This window comes from Mus caroli, unplaced genomic scaffold (genome assembly GCF_978045245.1).
Source record: "Mus caroli unplaced genomic scaffold, Mus_caroli_1 scaffold_4, whole genome shotgun sequence".
Lineage (NCBI taxonomy): Eukaryota > Metazoa > Chordata > Mammalia > Rodentia > Muridae > Mus > Mus caroli.
In genome coordinates this window covers 70294189-70313159 of record NW_028227259.1, presented here as the reverse complement: position 1 = coordinate 70313159, position 18971 = coordinate 70294189, and the positions used below count along the sequence as shown (strand labels likewise).

At 41.0% G+C, this 18971-nt stretch overlaps 1 protein-coding gene across 4 annotated transcripts in view; it reads left to right on the top strand.

Moving 5' to 3' along the window:
* Atp8a1 (ATPase phospholipid transporting 8A1) overlaps positions 1 to 18971 on the top strand; it is a 229112-nt gene that overhangs the window by 85454 nt on the left and 124687 nt on the right. For 2 of the 4 annotated variants that reach the window (XM_021162268.3, XM_021162269.3), the window contains exons 13-16: positions 5796 to 5873; positions 7302 to 7390; positions 11826 to 11870; positions 17486 to 17558. In XM_021162268.3, the coding sequence (XP_021017927.1) occupies positions 5796 to 5873; positions 7302 to 7390; positions 11826 to 11870; positions 17486 to 17558 (285 nt within the window). The remainder of the gene's footprint in view (positions 1 to 5795; positions 5874 to 7301; positions 7391 to 11825; positions 11871 to 17485; positions 17559 to 18971) is intronic. The other 2 variants (XM_029478096.2, XM_021162270.3) reach the window with 1 other exon arrangement.

Sequence of the window (18971 nt, the reverse complement as noted above, 5' to 3'; positions counted from 1 at the left end):
CAAACAAGACCCAACATTTTGCTGCTTACAGGAAACTCATCTCAGAGAAAAGGATAGACACTACCTCAGAATGAAAGGCTGGAAAACAATTTTCCAAGCAAATGGCATGAAGAAACAAGCTGGAGTAGCCATTCTAATATCTGATAAGATTGACTTCCAACCCAAAGTCATTAAAAAAGACAGGGAGGGACACTTCATACTCATCAAAGGTAAAATCCTCCAAGAGGAACTATCAATCCTGAATATCTATGCTCCAAATACAAAGGCAGCCACATTCATTAAAGAAACTTTAGTAAAGCTCAAAGCACACATTGCACCTCATACAATAATAGTGGGAGACTTCAACACACCACTTTCACCAATGGACAGATCATGGAAACAGAAACTAAACAGGGACACAGTGAAACTAAGAGAAATTATGAATCAAATGGATCTGGCAGATATCTACAGAACATTCTATCCTAAAACAAAAGGATATACCTTCTTCTCAGCACCTCATGGTACCTTCTCCAAAATTGACCACATAATTGGTCACAAAGCAGGCCTCAACAGATATAAAAATATTGAAATTGTCCCATGCATCCTATCAGATCACCATGGACTAAGGCTGATCTTCAATAACAGAATAAATAATAGAAAGCCAACCTTCACGTGGAAACTGAACAACACTCTTCTCAATGATACCTTGGTCAAGGAAGGAATAAAGAAAGAAATTAAGGACTTTTTAGAGTTCAATGAAAATGAAGCCACAACATACCCAAACTTATGGGACGCAATGAAAGCATTTCTAAGAGGAAAACTCATAGCTCTGAGTGCCTCCAAAAGGAAACTAGAGAGAGCACACATTAGCAGCTTGACAACACACCTAAAAGCACTAGAACAAAAGGAAGCAAATTCACCCAAGAGGAGTAGACGGCAGGAAATAATCAAACTCAGGGGTGAAATCAACCAAGTGGAAACAAGAAAAACTATTCAAAGAATCAACCAATCAAGGAGCTGGTTCTTTGAGAAAATCAACAAGATAGATAAACCCTTAGCCAGACTCACTAGAGGGCACAGGGAAAGCATCCTAATTAACAAAATCAGAAATGAAAAAGGAGACGTAACAACAGATCCTGAAGACATCCAAAACACCATCAGATCCTTCTACCAAAGGCTATACTCAACAAAACTGGAGAACCTGGATGAAATGGACAAGTTCCTAGACAGATACCAGGTACCAAAGTTGAATCAAGATCAGGTTAATGATCTAAACAGCCCTATATCCCCCAAAGAAATAGAAGCAGTCATTAATAGTCTCCCAACTAAAAAAAGCCCAGGACCAGATGGGTTTAGTGCAGAGTTCTATCAGACCTTCAAAGAAGATCTAATCCCAGTTCTTCACAAACTATTCCACAAAATAGAAACAGAAGGTACTCTACCCAACTCATTCTATGAAGCCACAATTACTCTGATACCTAAACCACAAAAAGACCCAACAAAGATAGAAAACTTCAGACCAATATCCCTTATGAATATTGATGCAAAAATCCTCAATAAAGTTCTTGCTAACCGAATCCAAGAACACATCAAAACAATCATCCATCCTGACCAAGTAGGTTTCATCCCAGGGATGCAGGGATGGTTCAATATACGGAAATCCATCAACGTAATCCAGTATATAAACAAACTCAAAGACAAAAACCACATGGTCATCTCGTTAGATGCGGAAAAAGCATTTGACAAGATCCAACACCCATTCATGATAAAAGTCTTGGAAAGATCAGGAATTCAAGGCCCATACCTAAACATGATAAAAGCAATCTACAGCAAACCAGTAGCCAACATCAAAGTAAATGGTGAGAAGCTTGAAGCAATCCCTCTAAAATCAGGGACTAGACAAGGCTGTCCACTTTCTCCATACCTATTCAACATTGTACTTGAAGTCCTAGCCAGAGCAATTCGACAACAAAAGGAGATCAAAGGGATACAAATTGGAAAAGATGAAGTCAAAATATCACTTTTTGCAGATGATATGATAGTATATATAAGTGACCCTAAAAATTCCACCAGAGAACTCCTAAGCCTGATAAACAGCTTCGGTGAAGTAGCTGGATATAAAATTAACTCAAACAAATCAATGGCCTTTCTCTACACAAAGAATAAACAGGCTGAGAAAGAAATTAGGGAAACAACACCCTTCTCAATAGTCACAAATAATATAAAATATCTTGGCGTGACTCTAACTAAGGAAGTGAAAGATCTGTATAATAAAAACTTCAAGTCTCTGAAGAAAGAAATTATAGAAGATCTCAGAAGATGGAAAGATCTCCCATGCTCATGGATTGGCAGGATCAACATTGTAAAAATGGCTATCTTGCCAAAAGCAATCTACAGATTCAATGCAATCCCCATCAAAATTCCAAATCAATTCTTCAACGAATTAGAAAGTGCAATCTGCAAATTCATCTGGAATAACAAAAAACCTAGGATAGCAAAAACTCTTCTCAAGGATAAAAGAACCTCTGGTGGAATCACCATGCCGGACCTAAAGCTCTACTACAGAGCAATTGTGATAAAAACTGCATGGTACTGGTATAGTGACAGACAAATAGACCAATGGAATAGAATTGAAGACCCAGAAATGAACCCACACACCTATGGTCACTTGATCTTCGACAAGGGAGCTAAAAACATCCAGTGGAAGAAAGACAGCATTTTCAACAAATGGTGCTGGCACAACTGGTTGTTAACATGTAGAAGAATGCGAATCGATCCATTCCTATCTCCTTGCACTAAGGTCAAGTCTAAGTGGATCAAGGAACTTCACATAAAACCAGAGACACTGAAACTTATAGAGGAGAAAGTGGGGAAAAGCCTTGAAGATATGGGCACAGGGGAAAAATTCCTGAATAGAACAGTAATGGCTTGTGCTGTAAGATCGAGAATTGACAAGTGGGACCTCATGAAACTACAAAGCTTCTGCAAGGCTAAAGACACCATCAATAAGACAAAAAAACCACCAACAGATTGGGAAAGGATCTTCACCTATCCTAAATCAGATAAGGGACTAATATCCAATATATATAAAGAACTCAAGAAGGTGGACTCCAGAAAGTCAAATAACCCCATTAAAAAATGGGGCTCAGAACTGAACAAAGAATTCTCACCTGAGGAATACCGAATGGCAGAGAAGCACCTGAAAAAATGTTCAACATCCTTAATCATCAGGGAAATGCAAATCAAAACAACCCTGAGATTCCACCTCACACCAGTCAGAATGGCTAAGATCAAAAATTCAGGTGACAGCAGATGCTGGCGAGGATGTGGAGAAAGAAGAATACTCCTCCATTGTTGGTGGGATTGCAAGCTTGTACAACCACTCTGGAAATCAGTCTGGCGGTTCCTCAGAAAATTGGACATAGTACTACCGGAGGATCCAGCAATACCTCTCCTGGGCATATATCCAGAAGATGTCCCAACCGGTAAAAAGGACACATGCTCCACTATGTTCATAGCAGCCCTATTTATAATAGCCAGAAGCTGGAAAGAACCCAGATGTCCCTCAACAGAGGAATGGATACAGAAATTATGGTACATTTACACAATGGAGTACTACTCAGCTATTAAAAAGAATGAATTTATGAAATTCCTAGCCAAATGGATGGACCTGGAGGGCATCATCTTGAGTGAAGTAACACAATCACAAAAGAACTCACACAATATGTATTCATTGATAAGTGGATATTAGCCCAAAACTTAGGATACCCAAGATATAAGATACAATTTGATAAACGCATGAAACTCAAGAAGAATGAAGACCAAAGTGTGGACACTGTGCACCTTCTTAGAATTGGGAACAAAACACCCAGGGAAGGAGTTACAGAGACAAAGTTCGTAGCTGTGATGAAAGGATGGACCATTTAGAGACTGCTGTATCCAGGGATCCGTCCCATAATCAGCTTCTAAAAGCTGACACCATTGCATACACTAGCAAGATTTTGCTGAAAGGACCCAAATATAGCTGTCTCTTGTGAGATGATGCTGGGGCCTAGCAAACACAGGAGTGGATGTTCACAGTCAGCTATTGGATGTATCACAGGGCTCCCAATGGAGAAGCTAGAGAAAGTACCCAAGGAGCTAAAGGGATCTGCAACCCTATTGTTGGAACAACATAATGTACTAACCAGAACCCTGGAGCTCTTGTCTCTAGCTGCATATGTATCGAAAGATGGCCTAGTCGGCCATCAATGGAAAGAGAGGCCCATTGGACTTGCAAACTTTATATGCCCCAATATAGGGGAATGCCAGGGCCAAAAGAATGGGAATGGGTGGGTAGGGAAGTGGGGGGCGCTATGGGGGACTTTTGGGATAGTATTGGAAATGTAATTGAGGAAAATATGTAATAAAAATATAAAAAAAATAAAAAAAAAAAAAGAAAGGAACGGTATTGGGATTTTAAAAATATAAGCACAGATACTTTTGCAGCTGGTCAATATCTTCGTGTGGTGACTGATCTCTCTAGAATGCCAGGCCTTTTCTTTGGTAAAAGATGAGTGGAATTCGGGACAATGAGAGGAGCAGCAAGCAGAGTTTACTTTCACACAGGAATGTGGCCTGAATAATTGAGCCGTATGTACAGATAAATTTAAGTTCATGAAGGACTCTCATTCACAGATACAATAAGATAAATGTCCCTCGAAGACCAAATGGCAACCCAGGTTCTTATTTTTTAATGTAGATTTTCAAAAAGTAGAATTTGTTTCCAATAATTACATAATGGTAGTGTTAAATAACCCTGGCAAGCTCTTGCTTTTCAACCATCCTCCTAACTAGTAGACTTGGTGATGGCCCTGACTAGCCAGCTTCCTCCCTGCATGGAAGGGGCTGGTAACTGTCTCCTGGATTCTAGTTCTAGACAGTTGTTCTGTTATGCAGTATGGATTTCTGAGAATGGCTTTGAAAATGTCTAACCTCAGCTGTTCCATCACACCTGTTCTAAGTCATATCGGCCCCTCTGATTTAGACCCCCTCCTCTTCTCTAGCTGGTCTTCATTTCATAGTTTCCAGATTGATCTCTGTGTGAGCCCTCTCTTCTTGTCTCTCAACTCACCTGACAAATGTCTGTTTTCCAACACGGCATGTAAACTCAAAAGCCTAGTCCAGAGAGGATACTGGTCAGAGCACAGATAGGAGAGATGTGAAACTCAATAAACTACAGCCCTGACTTAATAAAGTATTCTACTATAAAAAATGTCAGATAATGGGGCCGGATAATAGGAGCAGATCATGGCTGGCTATTGGGAGCAAAGCAAGTACAAAGAAATATAAAACTATTCCATTCGGGGTTGACTGTCAAATATCTGTACTGAAAGAAACAGCCTGGGGGAGTCCAACCAGACGTGGTCTCTTAGATAACTTTTCATGTTGCTTGAAGAGTTAACTATGAAAAAAAATTAGTTGGTTTTCTAGCAAAGATCACTAACCAGTCGCTGCACCTCCTTCTAGAGATCACTTCGTGTGTGTATTGCGTAACTTAGCCCTGACAGGAGGCTACCTTCCTGGGACTGAAGAGTGGAAGTAAACAGACTATCTTACCCTCTATAGACAAGCGCTCACTGCCATACTCTCCTCTCCTAACTAAAGGGAACCATTCCATGCTGCATATTTTCGGGACAGTCACACAGAATCACGTAGAGATAGCAGGGACCTAGAGTGGTTACACAGAACTCCATAAGCAAATGGTGACTTGTGAAAAGTGCAAAAACCAGTCCCCCAGACCCTTGTGCTCACTGATGTCACTTGCTTCTTTGTAGGATCTTGACATGCATTATGAGCCCACAGACACCGCAGCAATGGCTCGGACATCGAATCTGAATGAGGAACTTGGCCAGGTAAGCTCTTACTTACACGTGGTCAATCAGCAGTGAGATTTGTCGCCATTTCTGCCTTATGTGGTGCCTGCAGATGAAGTAGCATCTCCTCACTTTTCATTGTTTGTATTCAAATACAAATAATACTATTGTGCACGTAAATACATTTGTTGATGCATGGCACACAGTGTTCATGTTTCATAGTGGGGTTTTCCAACATTAAAGCAGATTTTTCTTTCAAGGTGAGATACTATGCAAGCCTAGTTCTTAGTAGGTAGCCTGATTAGCTATTAAATATTGACTGCCTTTGAGTTATAGGAGCAGCAATGGAATTGTTCACAACTTTTATCCAGAAGGAAGGAAACATTCATATTATATTGTATGAATCTAGTCAAATAGGAATTTGGATTAGTCAAATAGTTAAATAGAAATGAGAATTATAACTGATATTTTGTTAATATATACAGCCTTCCATCACTTCTCCGGGATGCATCTGAGGACTGTCAGGTGACATCATCATTATGTAGACAACATAAAATGCACTTCCACAGAGCTAACGGCTATGACTTCATTAGACACTCGATACAGTTTTATGGTATCCACATCCTATGTGCATCCTTCATTAACTAAAGCATCCTTGGGTGACATGTGACTGCAGATGTGTGTTTATAATCCATTCATGGATGCCAGCTGAAAAAGGATTTTTGTTTTCCCTTCCTCCACTTTCCAACTCTTGCTGTTCAAATTGCATTCAGGACAGACTGTACTGCCCCTTCCCAAGCTAGATGGTACCTGAAGTGAGCTGCACAAGCTATTTGCCAACCCTCGAATTGCTTGCTATATTGAAATATGCTGGAGAGTCCCTAGAACTGTGTATGTCTGAAAACAGTAATGAAACGTTCTGAAGAAATTCAGAATATCGTGATGCTTGCTATTTTGAGATATGCTGGAGAGTCCCTAGAACTGTGTATGTCTGAAAACAGTAATGAAATGTTCTGAAGAAATTCAGAATATTGTGAAGTAAATTTCTCTATGACTCTAGGTTTTCTAATCTGCACCAATATACACCACAGAAGAACAAAGTTGACTTTTAAAGAAAGCGTAATTTGGGGGTTGGTGAGATGGCTCAGTAGTTAAGAGCGCTGACTGCTCTTCCAAAGGTTCTGAGTTCAAATCCCAGCAACCACATGTTGGTTCACAACCATCTGAAGCCCTCTTCTGGAGTGTCTAAAGACAGCTACTGTGTACTTACATATAATAAATAAATAAATCTTTAACAACAAAAAGAAAGAAAGCATATTTTAAGTACCTTTTCTTTCCTCTCTAAAAGATTCTCTGAGCAGGATGGATCTAACTCATAGGTAGAGCACTTAGTTGATATGCATTAGGACCCCAGATAGACCTTTAAAAGCCTTGAAATATTAATGAGGATTTAAAACTTGTTTGTAGGTTAAATACATATTTTCTGACAAAACTGGAACCCTGACATGCAATGTGATGCAGTTCAAGAAGTGCACCATCGCAGGCGTGGCCTATGGGTGAGCGCTTCCCCTTATCTTGGCGTATGAAATGCACATGTGATCCCATCCACTCGGAAGAGTTGGAATTTTGGGGGGCAAGGTTTGGGTTTTGTGAGAGTTTGGGTTTTGCCTTTTGAATCTAGAAAGTGTCTCCTTTTACCTCTGCATGGATGGATTGTGTATTTTGCAGTTGCTCTTGCTTTCCTTGGATGGTGATATCAGGTAGAGACTGACTGATGGCCTCCCAGGGCTTAGGGCGAGGGATGATCACCATCTGGGCCTGGTGCTAAGGACAAACCATTTCCCTTTATTCTGCCCTAGGTTAGGGTGCAGTATATATGTGAGAAGAAACATAGGAAGAGGCCTCAGTCAGGTCTTAAGCAGCACTGCCATTGCTTTGATGACACCCCCAGCCCCGTCTTATCTTTCGTCGTGTCTCCTCTTTGCAGTCACAGAACAGTGTAAAATTCTGGTGATGGGATGAAGGGAGGACAAGGATATCTTCAATCTGGAGAGCAGTGTCCTTCAGATTGGGTGTGGAATCTGTTTAGTTTACTTCTCATTATAGGCATGCATACCTAAATCATTCAGAGACCTGTTCCTTCTGACCGAAAGGCCCAGACCTTATCAGCAAATTTTGCATTTCTCCTCACCTCAGAGAGGCAAGTAAATCCGTGGGTCCAACTTGCATCCACTGTTTTCATTCATACTCTAGCTTTAAGCAGTAAGTCAGGAGGAAAGGAACATTAATTGCTGAAAATATCTTCAACTAAATTTATTATTAATACACTGTCTGCAAACAGGAGTGGAGACAGATATGTTTGCTCTTTAGGCCAGGAGAGAGTTTGATTCAAAATGGCTTTAGCCTGTGGATACAGCTGATTGGATGACTGTAAAGTTTTAAGAGGAACACTGACTTTCAAGTTTGCTGGGTTTGTTTGGTTTGATTTTTTGTTTTGTTGTTTTGTTTCTTTATCTGAAGCCTCTTTTTGGATAAAATTGCTCTCCCCGAGTCTCCCCAGACTTGTTCCTGGCGCAGGGGAATCATAGTCACTTTCTTTGACATCAAGTGCTTACACAATCTACACTCAGTTAGTCCAGAGATAGTAAAGGCTCCTCATTATGGGTTTTTCATAGGCTAAAAGCAGGCTCTTAATTGCCCCCGGCCACATGTGCAGAAGCAGAACTCTTCCCTGGTCTGTTGATAACTCCTTAAAGCACAAGTGTGTGAGGACAGGATGGCTTTGAGCAGATGCCTGTCCTGTCAGTTAGATGGTCAAAGAAATGGCAGTCTTGGTGAGAACATTCCCTAAGAATGAAGTGAAGAGATAAGGTATAAGTTCTACCTTATCGACAGTCTATTAAACAACCCGGATGACTCCTTTAGTTAGTGTTACTTTATTTTTATTTTGTGGGACCAGACATTTGATCATTATAAACAAACGAAGGTTCTTACAAACAAGCTGTGTCCTTACTGACCACAGTCTGTCAGTAGTTTACACGGCAGGCTTTGTTTACAAATGGAGTCTTAGATGTCCTCATGTGACCTTCAACAATTCCCTTTCAGATGTGCTTAGCTCTGAGGGACTCAATAAAGAGGAAAACCAGACAATCTCTTAGGTCCCAATAGTAGAGTTTCCATTAGTTTTCTATATCAGGTGATATCATAGGGATAGGTGTTTAACACCAATGCTTCATTCAGAATTTCATTTTAACAAAGTATCTCTCAATTCACTTAAGCTTTGCCTCAGACTTTTCCTTTTTGAATTTCATGACAGACAACGAAATTCAGAGAAAGTTAGCAGTGACTATTTCACAGAAATCAATTTTGTGGTAGGAATGCCTCTGTTTAAACTTACTGGTTTGTTTGTTTGTTTTTGTTTTTGTTTTTAACCTTAGATCATCTTATGGGGAAGTTGTAATTAAATATAAATAAAGTTATATTTATCAATTCATCTTGCTACAAACTAGAAATTACACTATAAACCTTTAGGGGAATCTCAGTGTAACAGGTTACCCTATGGAAATGCCTGTGTTTATTATAATCAGTTGCATATCTGCAATAGATAAGAACTTCTCTGTTCACTGGCTGGAGTTCTCAATGCCATGAAGATTTGAAGCAGTTTCCTTATATCCTGATTGTCTGCAATTTAGTCTGGGGCTAAAAAGCAGTCAGCAATTTAGTCTATACTAGCTCTGGGGCAGAAAAACAGTCTACTAAGCAATGTGAATGACTCTTTTTGTCATTGTTATTTTATTTTTATTTCGTGGGACCAGACATTTGATTAGTGAAAACAAATGAAGATTCCATGTCCAGACTTACTACAGAATGTCAATATTTTACAGGGCAGGTTTTGTTACAAATATGTATGTTTGGGGGGAGATGACTAATCCTACAAACCCGAGGAGAGACTCGTCAGGAAAATCTTCACGGTTACCATAGGCCTAGCCCCAAGGACTAGATTACAGCCAGTAGGTGTGTCTGGTGGCCAACCTTGACCTGTCATTTGCTTATAAGAGAAGAAGCCGGCTTCCTGCAGCTGGCTCTTGGTTAGGTAGTAGAAGCCCAGTCAAGCAGAGTTTTCATGGTTCCCACTCAGAGTTCACAGCCTAACTGGGGTTAATAGATATTAATTAATTATAATACAACAGTAGTCCTAATAGGAGGCAAGAATCAGTGTGAGCCTCAGATGGTGTGAGGTTATCTAATGAATAAGGTCAAGGGAGGGTTCTGACAGAGTGATCCTTGAGCCCAGATCTGAGAAGGAGTTTAAATGAACTCCCCAGACAGCTATGACTACACTGGCATGCCTTGCCCCTGGGCCAGTAGCCAGATAGCTGCCCAACACAAGAGCTGCCAAGCTGCAGTCATAGAAACTCATGGAAACAAGTCACCTGCTGCCCACCACCCTCTGAATGAACGGTGGTACTTCAATCCTGCCAGGGCTGCACCAGGCTCCGGGGAAGGCACTGTGGCCCTTGTGTTCCATAGAGGTTAAGCCTCAGGATTTTGGAAGCGTTAGGTCCAGTGCTGGTGTGAAACAGTGAGCAGGGACCCAGTACCAGTGCAAGCTGGCGGGGCCTTCTTGCAGTGTTCATTGCTTGGACAGTTACTAACTCTTCCAGAGACATTGCTGACTGCCATTCTGTGCAGTCCAGGAGTTGGGGCCCAAACCTTAAAGATATCATAAATGATAGTCCCTGGGGGGCTGCAGCCCATTTCCACAGTGCATTGCCACAGGCTAGCCCCTTTCATAGGAATCTAGCCTAAGATGGTCTGGGTGAGTCCTTCCTCTTAAAACAGTAAACACAAGCCTTTGGCAGGGAGGAGTAGCTTTAGGGATCCCTTTTGCTATGATTGCTGTTTATCCCTGGGGAAAACTTACTGTGTCGTGACAAGGTTAAAAGAGCAGGCAGTCATTTGGGATGTTAATGACTTCTTTTTTGTTTATTTATTTATTTATTTATTTTTGAGCTGCTTATTATACTTATCGAAAAAAAAGAAAACAATCTCACCATTTTACACTCTTCCTTCGTAAAATAGTCTAAATGAAAGTGAAAGTACTAAATTATCATATGTAACGAAAGAATCAGGAAATAAGAGAATCTATGCTGATATGTATGTTGGGTGTCATGAACTATGCCAAGGGGTCCTTCCCCATGTTTCCATGAGCTAGTGGATAAAATCAAAGTATGGATAGAAGACTTTTTTTTTTAAAGATTAAAAAGTGGGCTGGTGAGATGGCTCAGTGGGTAAGAGCAGAGCACTGACTGCTCTTCCAAAGGTCCTGAGTTCAAATCCCAGCAACCACATGGTGGCTCACAACCACCCGTAATGAGATCTGATGCCCTCTTCTGGTGTGTCTGAAGACAACTACAGTGTACTTACATATAATAATAAAATAAATCTTTTTAAAAAAAGATTAAAAAATATTTGATGGGTGGACCATTTTAAATATCGGTGGCTCCATTTAATCAAACAAATACAGTTAACTTTTACTCCCATTACCCTCTTAGGAAGTTATTGTGTCAAGTCAGTCAAAGCTTCCTGAAAATTATACAACAGATGTTTTTTAATGTGTGACTGTGCCCGACGTGACTAGCATGTATGTGTCATTGAAACACATTGTTATAGTTATAAATATAAATAATGCACTTCCTACTGGCTCTATAGCATATGTTTCAACAGCTAAATTTAAACATATTCAATACTAAATTTTGACCTCTATGCACCGTTCAATTCTGGGGTACAGGGGACCTTTGTAAATCCACTTGGTTACCATAAATCCTCATGTTCTCCTCCCTGTACTAACTGCCATTCTCCCAGATCCAACTAAATGTTCATCTTCTTAACTTTCTAGAAACCCGCCTCTCAGCTCTCCTTCTCCATGGTTTTATGTTTCCAGCCTTTCTGTGATTATTTTTCCCTCTCTTTCTGTCCCTCCTCCTGAAGCCATGTCCCTGAACCTGAGGATTATGGGTGCTCGCCCGATGAATGGTAAGCTACGTGGTACTTCCACTGATCTCTTTGAAAGCTTCTGATGTATTGCTTTGTAAACAGGCTTTTCTGGTCTCTGGGAGCCATCTTCACAGGTGTTGGGTGATGATGCTCTGTACTGGGTATTAAACTCAGAGTATCCTTGATTTTTCTATCAAAAGCCCTTATAAACATATTCTAAAGCTTTAAGGATTGCTGGGGTCTTATATTATTTATCTATAAGGCAGTAGGGATCGATTCCAAAGTGCCTGGGCAGGAAAATCTGCTGCAGCAATTAAAGCTTGCTTATGTTTTTTTAGCTCAGCACTGCCCCCTTCTGCCACTGTGCGGATAACGCGGCCATGGACCAGATAATGCAGTTACAGGCCCAAGTGGTACAGGTTTCCTTTTACATTGTTCATTATTTCTATGTGTCTCTACAAAGGCTATAAGATGAAGACCTTTAAATGTAAGGCAAAAGTGTTCTAGAACTAGACTTCCTATAACTTATCAGTAAATGTTCATTCATCGTAGATTTATTAAAAATAGCATAGTATAAATTTAATTTCACCCCTATGGGAAGCTTTTTTCTTTTGTTTTGTTTTACATTAAAATCCTTTCAGCCATGTATTTGCATTTTTATCTAGGGGAATTTAGTGTATTTTGTTACTTGTATGATTTGTCATGATCTTGTGGCAAATAAAATTTGAAAAATTATAGTTTCTTTAAAGCTAGTGATTTTGAAAATAAGACTTCTATTTATCTGGACCTCATATGCTTTATGACTAAGTTATATTTCCACTATCCATTGAACTCCAGTTACAGAATAAGTTTTCAGCCTTCTTGGGGTTTATTTCAGTAAAGTGGGGATTTGATGAGAGGTTTCAGTAAGCCTCATAGCACCCAGGATTACGGAGGCAGCTGTTTGACTCATGTGACCGGTGCCACCAACAGTGCTCATTTCAAGGAGTCCTACACATTCTGACACCTATCACAGTCATTTGGCTCTTCATATCACTCAACGTCGTCTCCCCAAGAACCCAGCCAGCAGATGAGCATTTTATCATTGCTTGCCTTAGCCTTGCCTACATTCCTACTTATCTGGTCCCACAACTCTGTAATTAAAGCTTTTACTGTGGATACTCTTTGACCCAGGTCAGATGTTATCTAAATAAACCCTGCCTGCCTTTTTTTAAACACCTATGCATCTTTATATGCCGCTTGTCTATAGGACAGTCTGACCAATTTTAATACCATTAAGTACTGTAGAATTGATACACATATCTCTCTAAGAGACATGATTCCTTTTTCTTAGCCTCGCTGTGGTTTTCTCCAAAGTCTCATATTATTTTCCCAGATCATTTAAAACATTAGACTTTGAGCAGAGGTTGTTTCATGGCACTAACCACTGTTGGAAAAGGAGTTATGTCATTTATCTTGCTCATAAGTGATTTTTTTTTTTCAGATAGTATCTTTTGGGGGAAAAAAATCTAAGTTCAAATGAAATATACCAGCTTTTTCATAAATTATGTATTTTCACTCTGCCATTGAGTCTAAAAGTGCACCAGGAAAGACGAGTGTCATTTTATGGAAAAGGCGCTTTGTTTATTTGTATACTTGGGGGGGGGGGGGTCTCTGTCTACACCTGTAGGTTTGCAACGGTAAAGATACAGGGTTTTTGTTTGTTTGTTTGTTTGTTTTTGTTTTTGTTTTTTTTTTGAGGTTCTGTGTAGGGTTATGTGGAGTGGCCATGCATGTGAGCTTTGGACTCTGACCATCAATGTTTAGACCCTGACCTGTCCTTCACACAAGTCACTAACTACCTGAGTAGACTTATTGGAAGACTCTGACCACCATTAGCCGTTAAATTAGTAGGAAACTTTGACGATTAACTAAGCCCTAACTAGAAGGCTAGTGCTGGTGGCTCTCAGTCTGCCCCATCTATCTGACATGATCATTTTCAAGTTGATAGATTTTATAGAGAGAAGCCTGTAAGTGGTCTCCCCAAGAACACAGCCGGCGGACATGGGTGCGAGACAGAGGTAATCCTGGCTTAGCCTGATGATGAAAGGTGTGTTAGCGCCGTCACAAGTCTGTAGACTCGAAGGACTTGTGTTTCTTTTGGAGCAGGGGATAGCTTCGCATTTCAAGCCCTTCTCGATTCCCTTAATACTTTTTCTAACTGATTTTATTTCAGTTCAATTGCTGAGGTTGTTAAGGAGAGGCAAATGGAACATCTACCATTTGACTGAGTTGAGGAACCCTAACTCAGAAGCGCATACAAGACTCCATACTTCCAAGGGCCTGGCCTTTGCCTGGCCTCATCTAATTGGTTTTATGTTGCTGAGAAAACCAAGATCAACTGTGGCCGTGGTGGAGCCCTGTGCTCTGCATACGTGACAGTGGCTCTATGCTACTGCTGCAGGAGGAGAGACTAATGGAAGACCCTCTCCGGAACTCCAGAAGTCATCTCAATAGCTGCTTGGCAGCTTTGTCTGGCAATGTGAAGTTGACTGAATGCCACGTAGCAAGCCTGTAGCTATCTGTTTAATTGTCCTGCTTGAAATGGCACTCACCACAAAAATGTCAAGAAAATCCACATGTGAAAATTTTGTGTTTGTATTTGGTCCATTCTAAAGACCCTTTCAAATATACTCTTGGCATTAAAGACTGTGCAATAGCTGAAAATATCTAAAAAAATATATTAATATAAGTGATTTGTCTAGATTATGACTTCCCAGTGCATAGCTACTAACTCCAGAATTGGCACTGTTTTCCTGTTGTTGCCAAGAACCATAAACAAACGTGGAGACTTGGAGACCAATTCCTTTCTATTAAAAACCATTATCTAAATTGATAGTATCAATATTGGAAGGACTAGAGAGAAAACATCCATGTAATTATAAGGTATCACATGATTACTTTCAAAAACCATAAATATTCATAATCATTTTCTCTTTTAAAAATAACTTATTTTGGAAAGTTTAAATATAAGCAGAACGAATAAATGTCCCCATGAGTTATTTTAACAGGCTATGTCCCGGGTCACCCTTATCCCTCCTGTGCCTTTCTACCCTTATTATTCTGAAGCAAATCTAAGTAGATACGTTTGTTTTTTCTTCTTGAAACAGTCACACGTTATATTCTTGTTGTTTTTCAAGTAGATGACAGTGGGGTGACAGAGAGCTTGCCTTAGAGCTGGCCCTGCAGTCTTTCAGTGGTTTTTTTTTTTTTTTGTATTATTATAGTCTCTGCAGGTTGGACGAGTTTCTCTTTTCTGCTTGGTTATTTTCTCATTTTACCTAGCCTATAATTATGTGTGGCATGGGTGGCATTTATTTATTCTGCTGTAGAAGGTAGGCTGGGTAGAGCATTCTTCCAGGCATGCCCTTAGAATAATGAGAGCTAACCCATCTACATTAGCGTCAGTCTTCAAAGGAGTCCCCTTGGCAGGCTCGCTCTTCAGCAGTGCAGACTCTCACACAGCATTTTAGAACTCCTCTTTTGTAATTGCTTTCAGAAATACTTGCAGTCACCCAGGAAACTGAGTCTCATTTACTTTGATCAAAACCAACCATTATCTAGCCAAAACAGCGCATTTAATCACCCATTCAAATTCTCGGACTTAACTACTCTGAGTAACAAACTCATTACTAAAAAAATTAAATCTACCAGCAAGCAGTTTTGACTACCAATGAACAGGACCTTAAAAAACCCTAGAGGTACAGACTCTTTTAAAAAAAACAGTTCTCTGACTGCTGGGGCCAGAAGCCCTTAAGCTGAGGCAGGTCCACTAGGTTAGGGAAGAGATCAGCCCCTGAGTCAGAGAGGATGCTGAGCAAACAGGCTTTGTACAACCGTGTTCATTGCCTCAGAAAAATGACTTGAGCTACCAAAGGAGCTCTGTCTCAGGTTGTCCGGGAGATGTGGCACGGATCAGGAAGCCAGCCTCTACACGGGTGCCGTACAGTGGGCGGTGAGCTTGTCCAGGCCGACACATTGTATAAATGCTCTCAACTGCTCTTTCTTTACATCCAGTCTGTCACACAATATCTCGGGGAGCATGTGTCATTGGCTCCGGTTCACCCGGCCTCCAAACCAGAAGAGACTCCAAGACCGGTGGGGTGTTGTTTTAATCCACACTAGTCATGGAAGTATTAAAGAGAGAAAAATACACCTTTCTCCTGGGACTGAGATTTTTGTCATTTAAAAACCTGAATCATTTGAATAGAAAGATGAGTTCTCCCAGAGCTGGGACTCAGCTTCTCTGTGATAGTTGCCATAAGGTAATTATTATGCAGCTTTCTGTGTTCAAATGTATCCTCAGCTGAAGGACTTTCTGGCCCCAGCAGTCAGATCACACTGCTTTGTTAAAAGCCAAGAATCAGTCCAGACCTTATAGGACAATGATTAGCCGTGCTCTACGGTTTTGTACCATTTAGCCTGGCAGCATCATCTATACCAGCAGTAATCTCACTGTGGCTGGAGAGCTCTTGCCCTGTGGTCCCTCATGGGTTCATTCCTTGGACCAACTTAAGGGAAGAATGCCAAAAAGTCTCCTTTCAAAACCTATTCCATTTGGAAAGGTTTATGAGCCAGAGCAAACTGGGCTGGAGCAGAGTGTGAAGGGAGGACCTGCCACCTAGTGGTCCAAGTTCTGAAACACACTCCTGACTTTTGGAAGGCAAAAGGAGCAAGCCACTTTGTGGAAAATGCCAGTAGGAGATCGAGGGATGTAAAGAATGAAATGCAGAGAGCCTTGTGGATGTCTCACCAGAGAGTGAATGAGAATGGCTCCAGGCTGCCCAAGAGCAGGGTGTATGAGCTTCCCGTCTGCTAAGAAGGGAGAGCTATGGAGTTGGAGGACCGAGGTCACATTATAACACTGTAGCATGTGAGAACCAAAAGTAACCACCCACGGGCTACATCAGTCTTGGATCTAGACTTTACCCCACCCCGAAGCTATGCAATAAGCAAAAACTAATTCTAGAATACAAGAAGAAATCTCATCTCTCCAGGGACCTGAGACAGGAGCATACGTGGTCATGGGAGAATGACTGGACTATATTATAGTCAGAAAGGCTGGGAATAGCAGAAATTAGAGGTTAAGCAAGGTCTAAGAGTGACTGGCTAGCCACAGGCCTGTTGTTAGAGGGGCACGAATCTGGAGGACAGTCTGCCTTCCAATCTTTACCTAGAGGAACCTGCTGTACAGCTCTTCCTGGGGAAAGATAACTAGACTAAGTGGCTCTCAACCTTCGTAATGCTGCAATGATTTTATACAGCTCCTTACATTACGGTGACCCCTCCAACGATAAAATTACTTTTCTTGATACTTCATAACTGTCATTTTGCCACTGTGTAAATATCTGATATTCAGGCTATCTAATGCGTGGCCCCTGTGAAAGGGCTGTTGGACCTCTCAAAGGGTCACAACCCACATGTTAGTCACTACTGCACTAGACTGTGTGTTGAGTTTGGAGATGGAACTGAAAAGAACATAGGTCCCTTCCAGTCTGGCCTGAATTAAGGAATAGATCAGTTATTGGAATGGCTTGAGAGCAATCACTCATCGCTAGCAGTGAGTGAGTTAGGCCTATACAAGTGAACCAACTTTGCTTTGTTTTTCCCTTTAGGCAGAGCTCACACTTTGGAGATGAAAAAACCTTTAATGACCCGTCGTTGCTGGACAATCTCCAGAATAACCACGTAAGTGACCTCAGGGCTCTCTGTCCCTAGGAGGTGAGCACTAATGAATACGTCTCGGAATGAATTTCCTTCATAGTTAGTCCCCTCATGTTTTTACTTACATGATTTTTTTTTAGATTTATTTTATTTTACATGTGCTAATGTCCTCAATGCCTCTGTGTCCAGATGCTTATATCTTCTTCCTAGATTTGAAGAACTCTCTGCTGTGATTTTACTGAGTCTATTTTTCTGCCCCCCCCCAAATAGGAGGGGGAGTTGGAGTACTTTTAGACTAAACAGAATTTAGATATTAAAACTAGAAGAAATTGCAAAATATATCAAGGACAGAGTTGGGGAAACCCTTAAGGAGGAACAAAAGCCTTATAGATATAACAAATAGGGAGGGTAGAACAGACCAGTGCAGAATGATCTCAAGGTGTTTATATCATCAGTCAAAATGTCTTCCTTGCTTATAGTGTTAGAGACTGCCTCTCTCCTTCCTCAGATAGCTATGACTTCGCTCTGTTGGTAAGAGAGCACCTGCCCATCTTAGGACTGACTTACAACACAGCTGGGGTATCTACTGAAGTTAACTTGCACCTGCATTCCCCTGCCTCAGATTTCTGCCCAGCTCCTGGTTTGTGTCTTAACTGATATGCCAGCATGCTGCCCTGGATTGCAAGTCACACCACCTCCCTGACTTCCGCCATCCCTCGCCTACATCACCACTCTGCCTTGAGCGGCTCTTTCTTTCTTCCTCCAGAGGCCTTCTTTCATTTCTCCTCTGGGGCCTTATTATTAGTTCCGTGCCGTTCGTCCCAGTGGAATTCTCCATGCTCGGCTCTTCATTAGCCTAGGACTTCTTCCATATATCTATCTCCATCTCTCATGAACAACCACATGTCCTGTCACCTCACATGACATTCACATATTCTCTTTACACACCTAAGCAGGCTGTGAATAAACAACGCTATCACTAATGTCCCCTCTGTCTCCCTATGAGTCCAAGCAAGCTTCATGTGGCTGGGACCATCTGTGCTTTGTCCACTCTTAGCATAAGCAGTTTTTGTTTCCATAACCTAATTTAACCTTCTCAGTTGTTGCACTTTATAACGGGAGGTTATGCGAACACGGGCACACCTTATTTTCTTTATTAGCTTGAATGACATTTCTCTCCAGAAGCCAGACATGAAGATGCTTAATATTTAGTGTCTGTGTTCTTTTCTCATCAGATCTGAGATGCTTACAGAAAGGATTCAGTCTTCAGTCTCCCTCAAGCCCCAAGAATTGTTAGTGCTTGTGATACACACACACACACACACATACACACATCATTATGTACTGGGTTAAGGTAGACTGTTTTGGAGAAAGTCAGCATTACAGAGAGCCTCACATCATCATCATCATCATCATCCTCTACTTAAAGGTTAGATG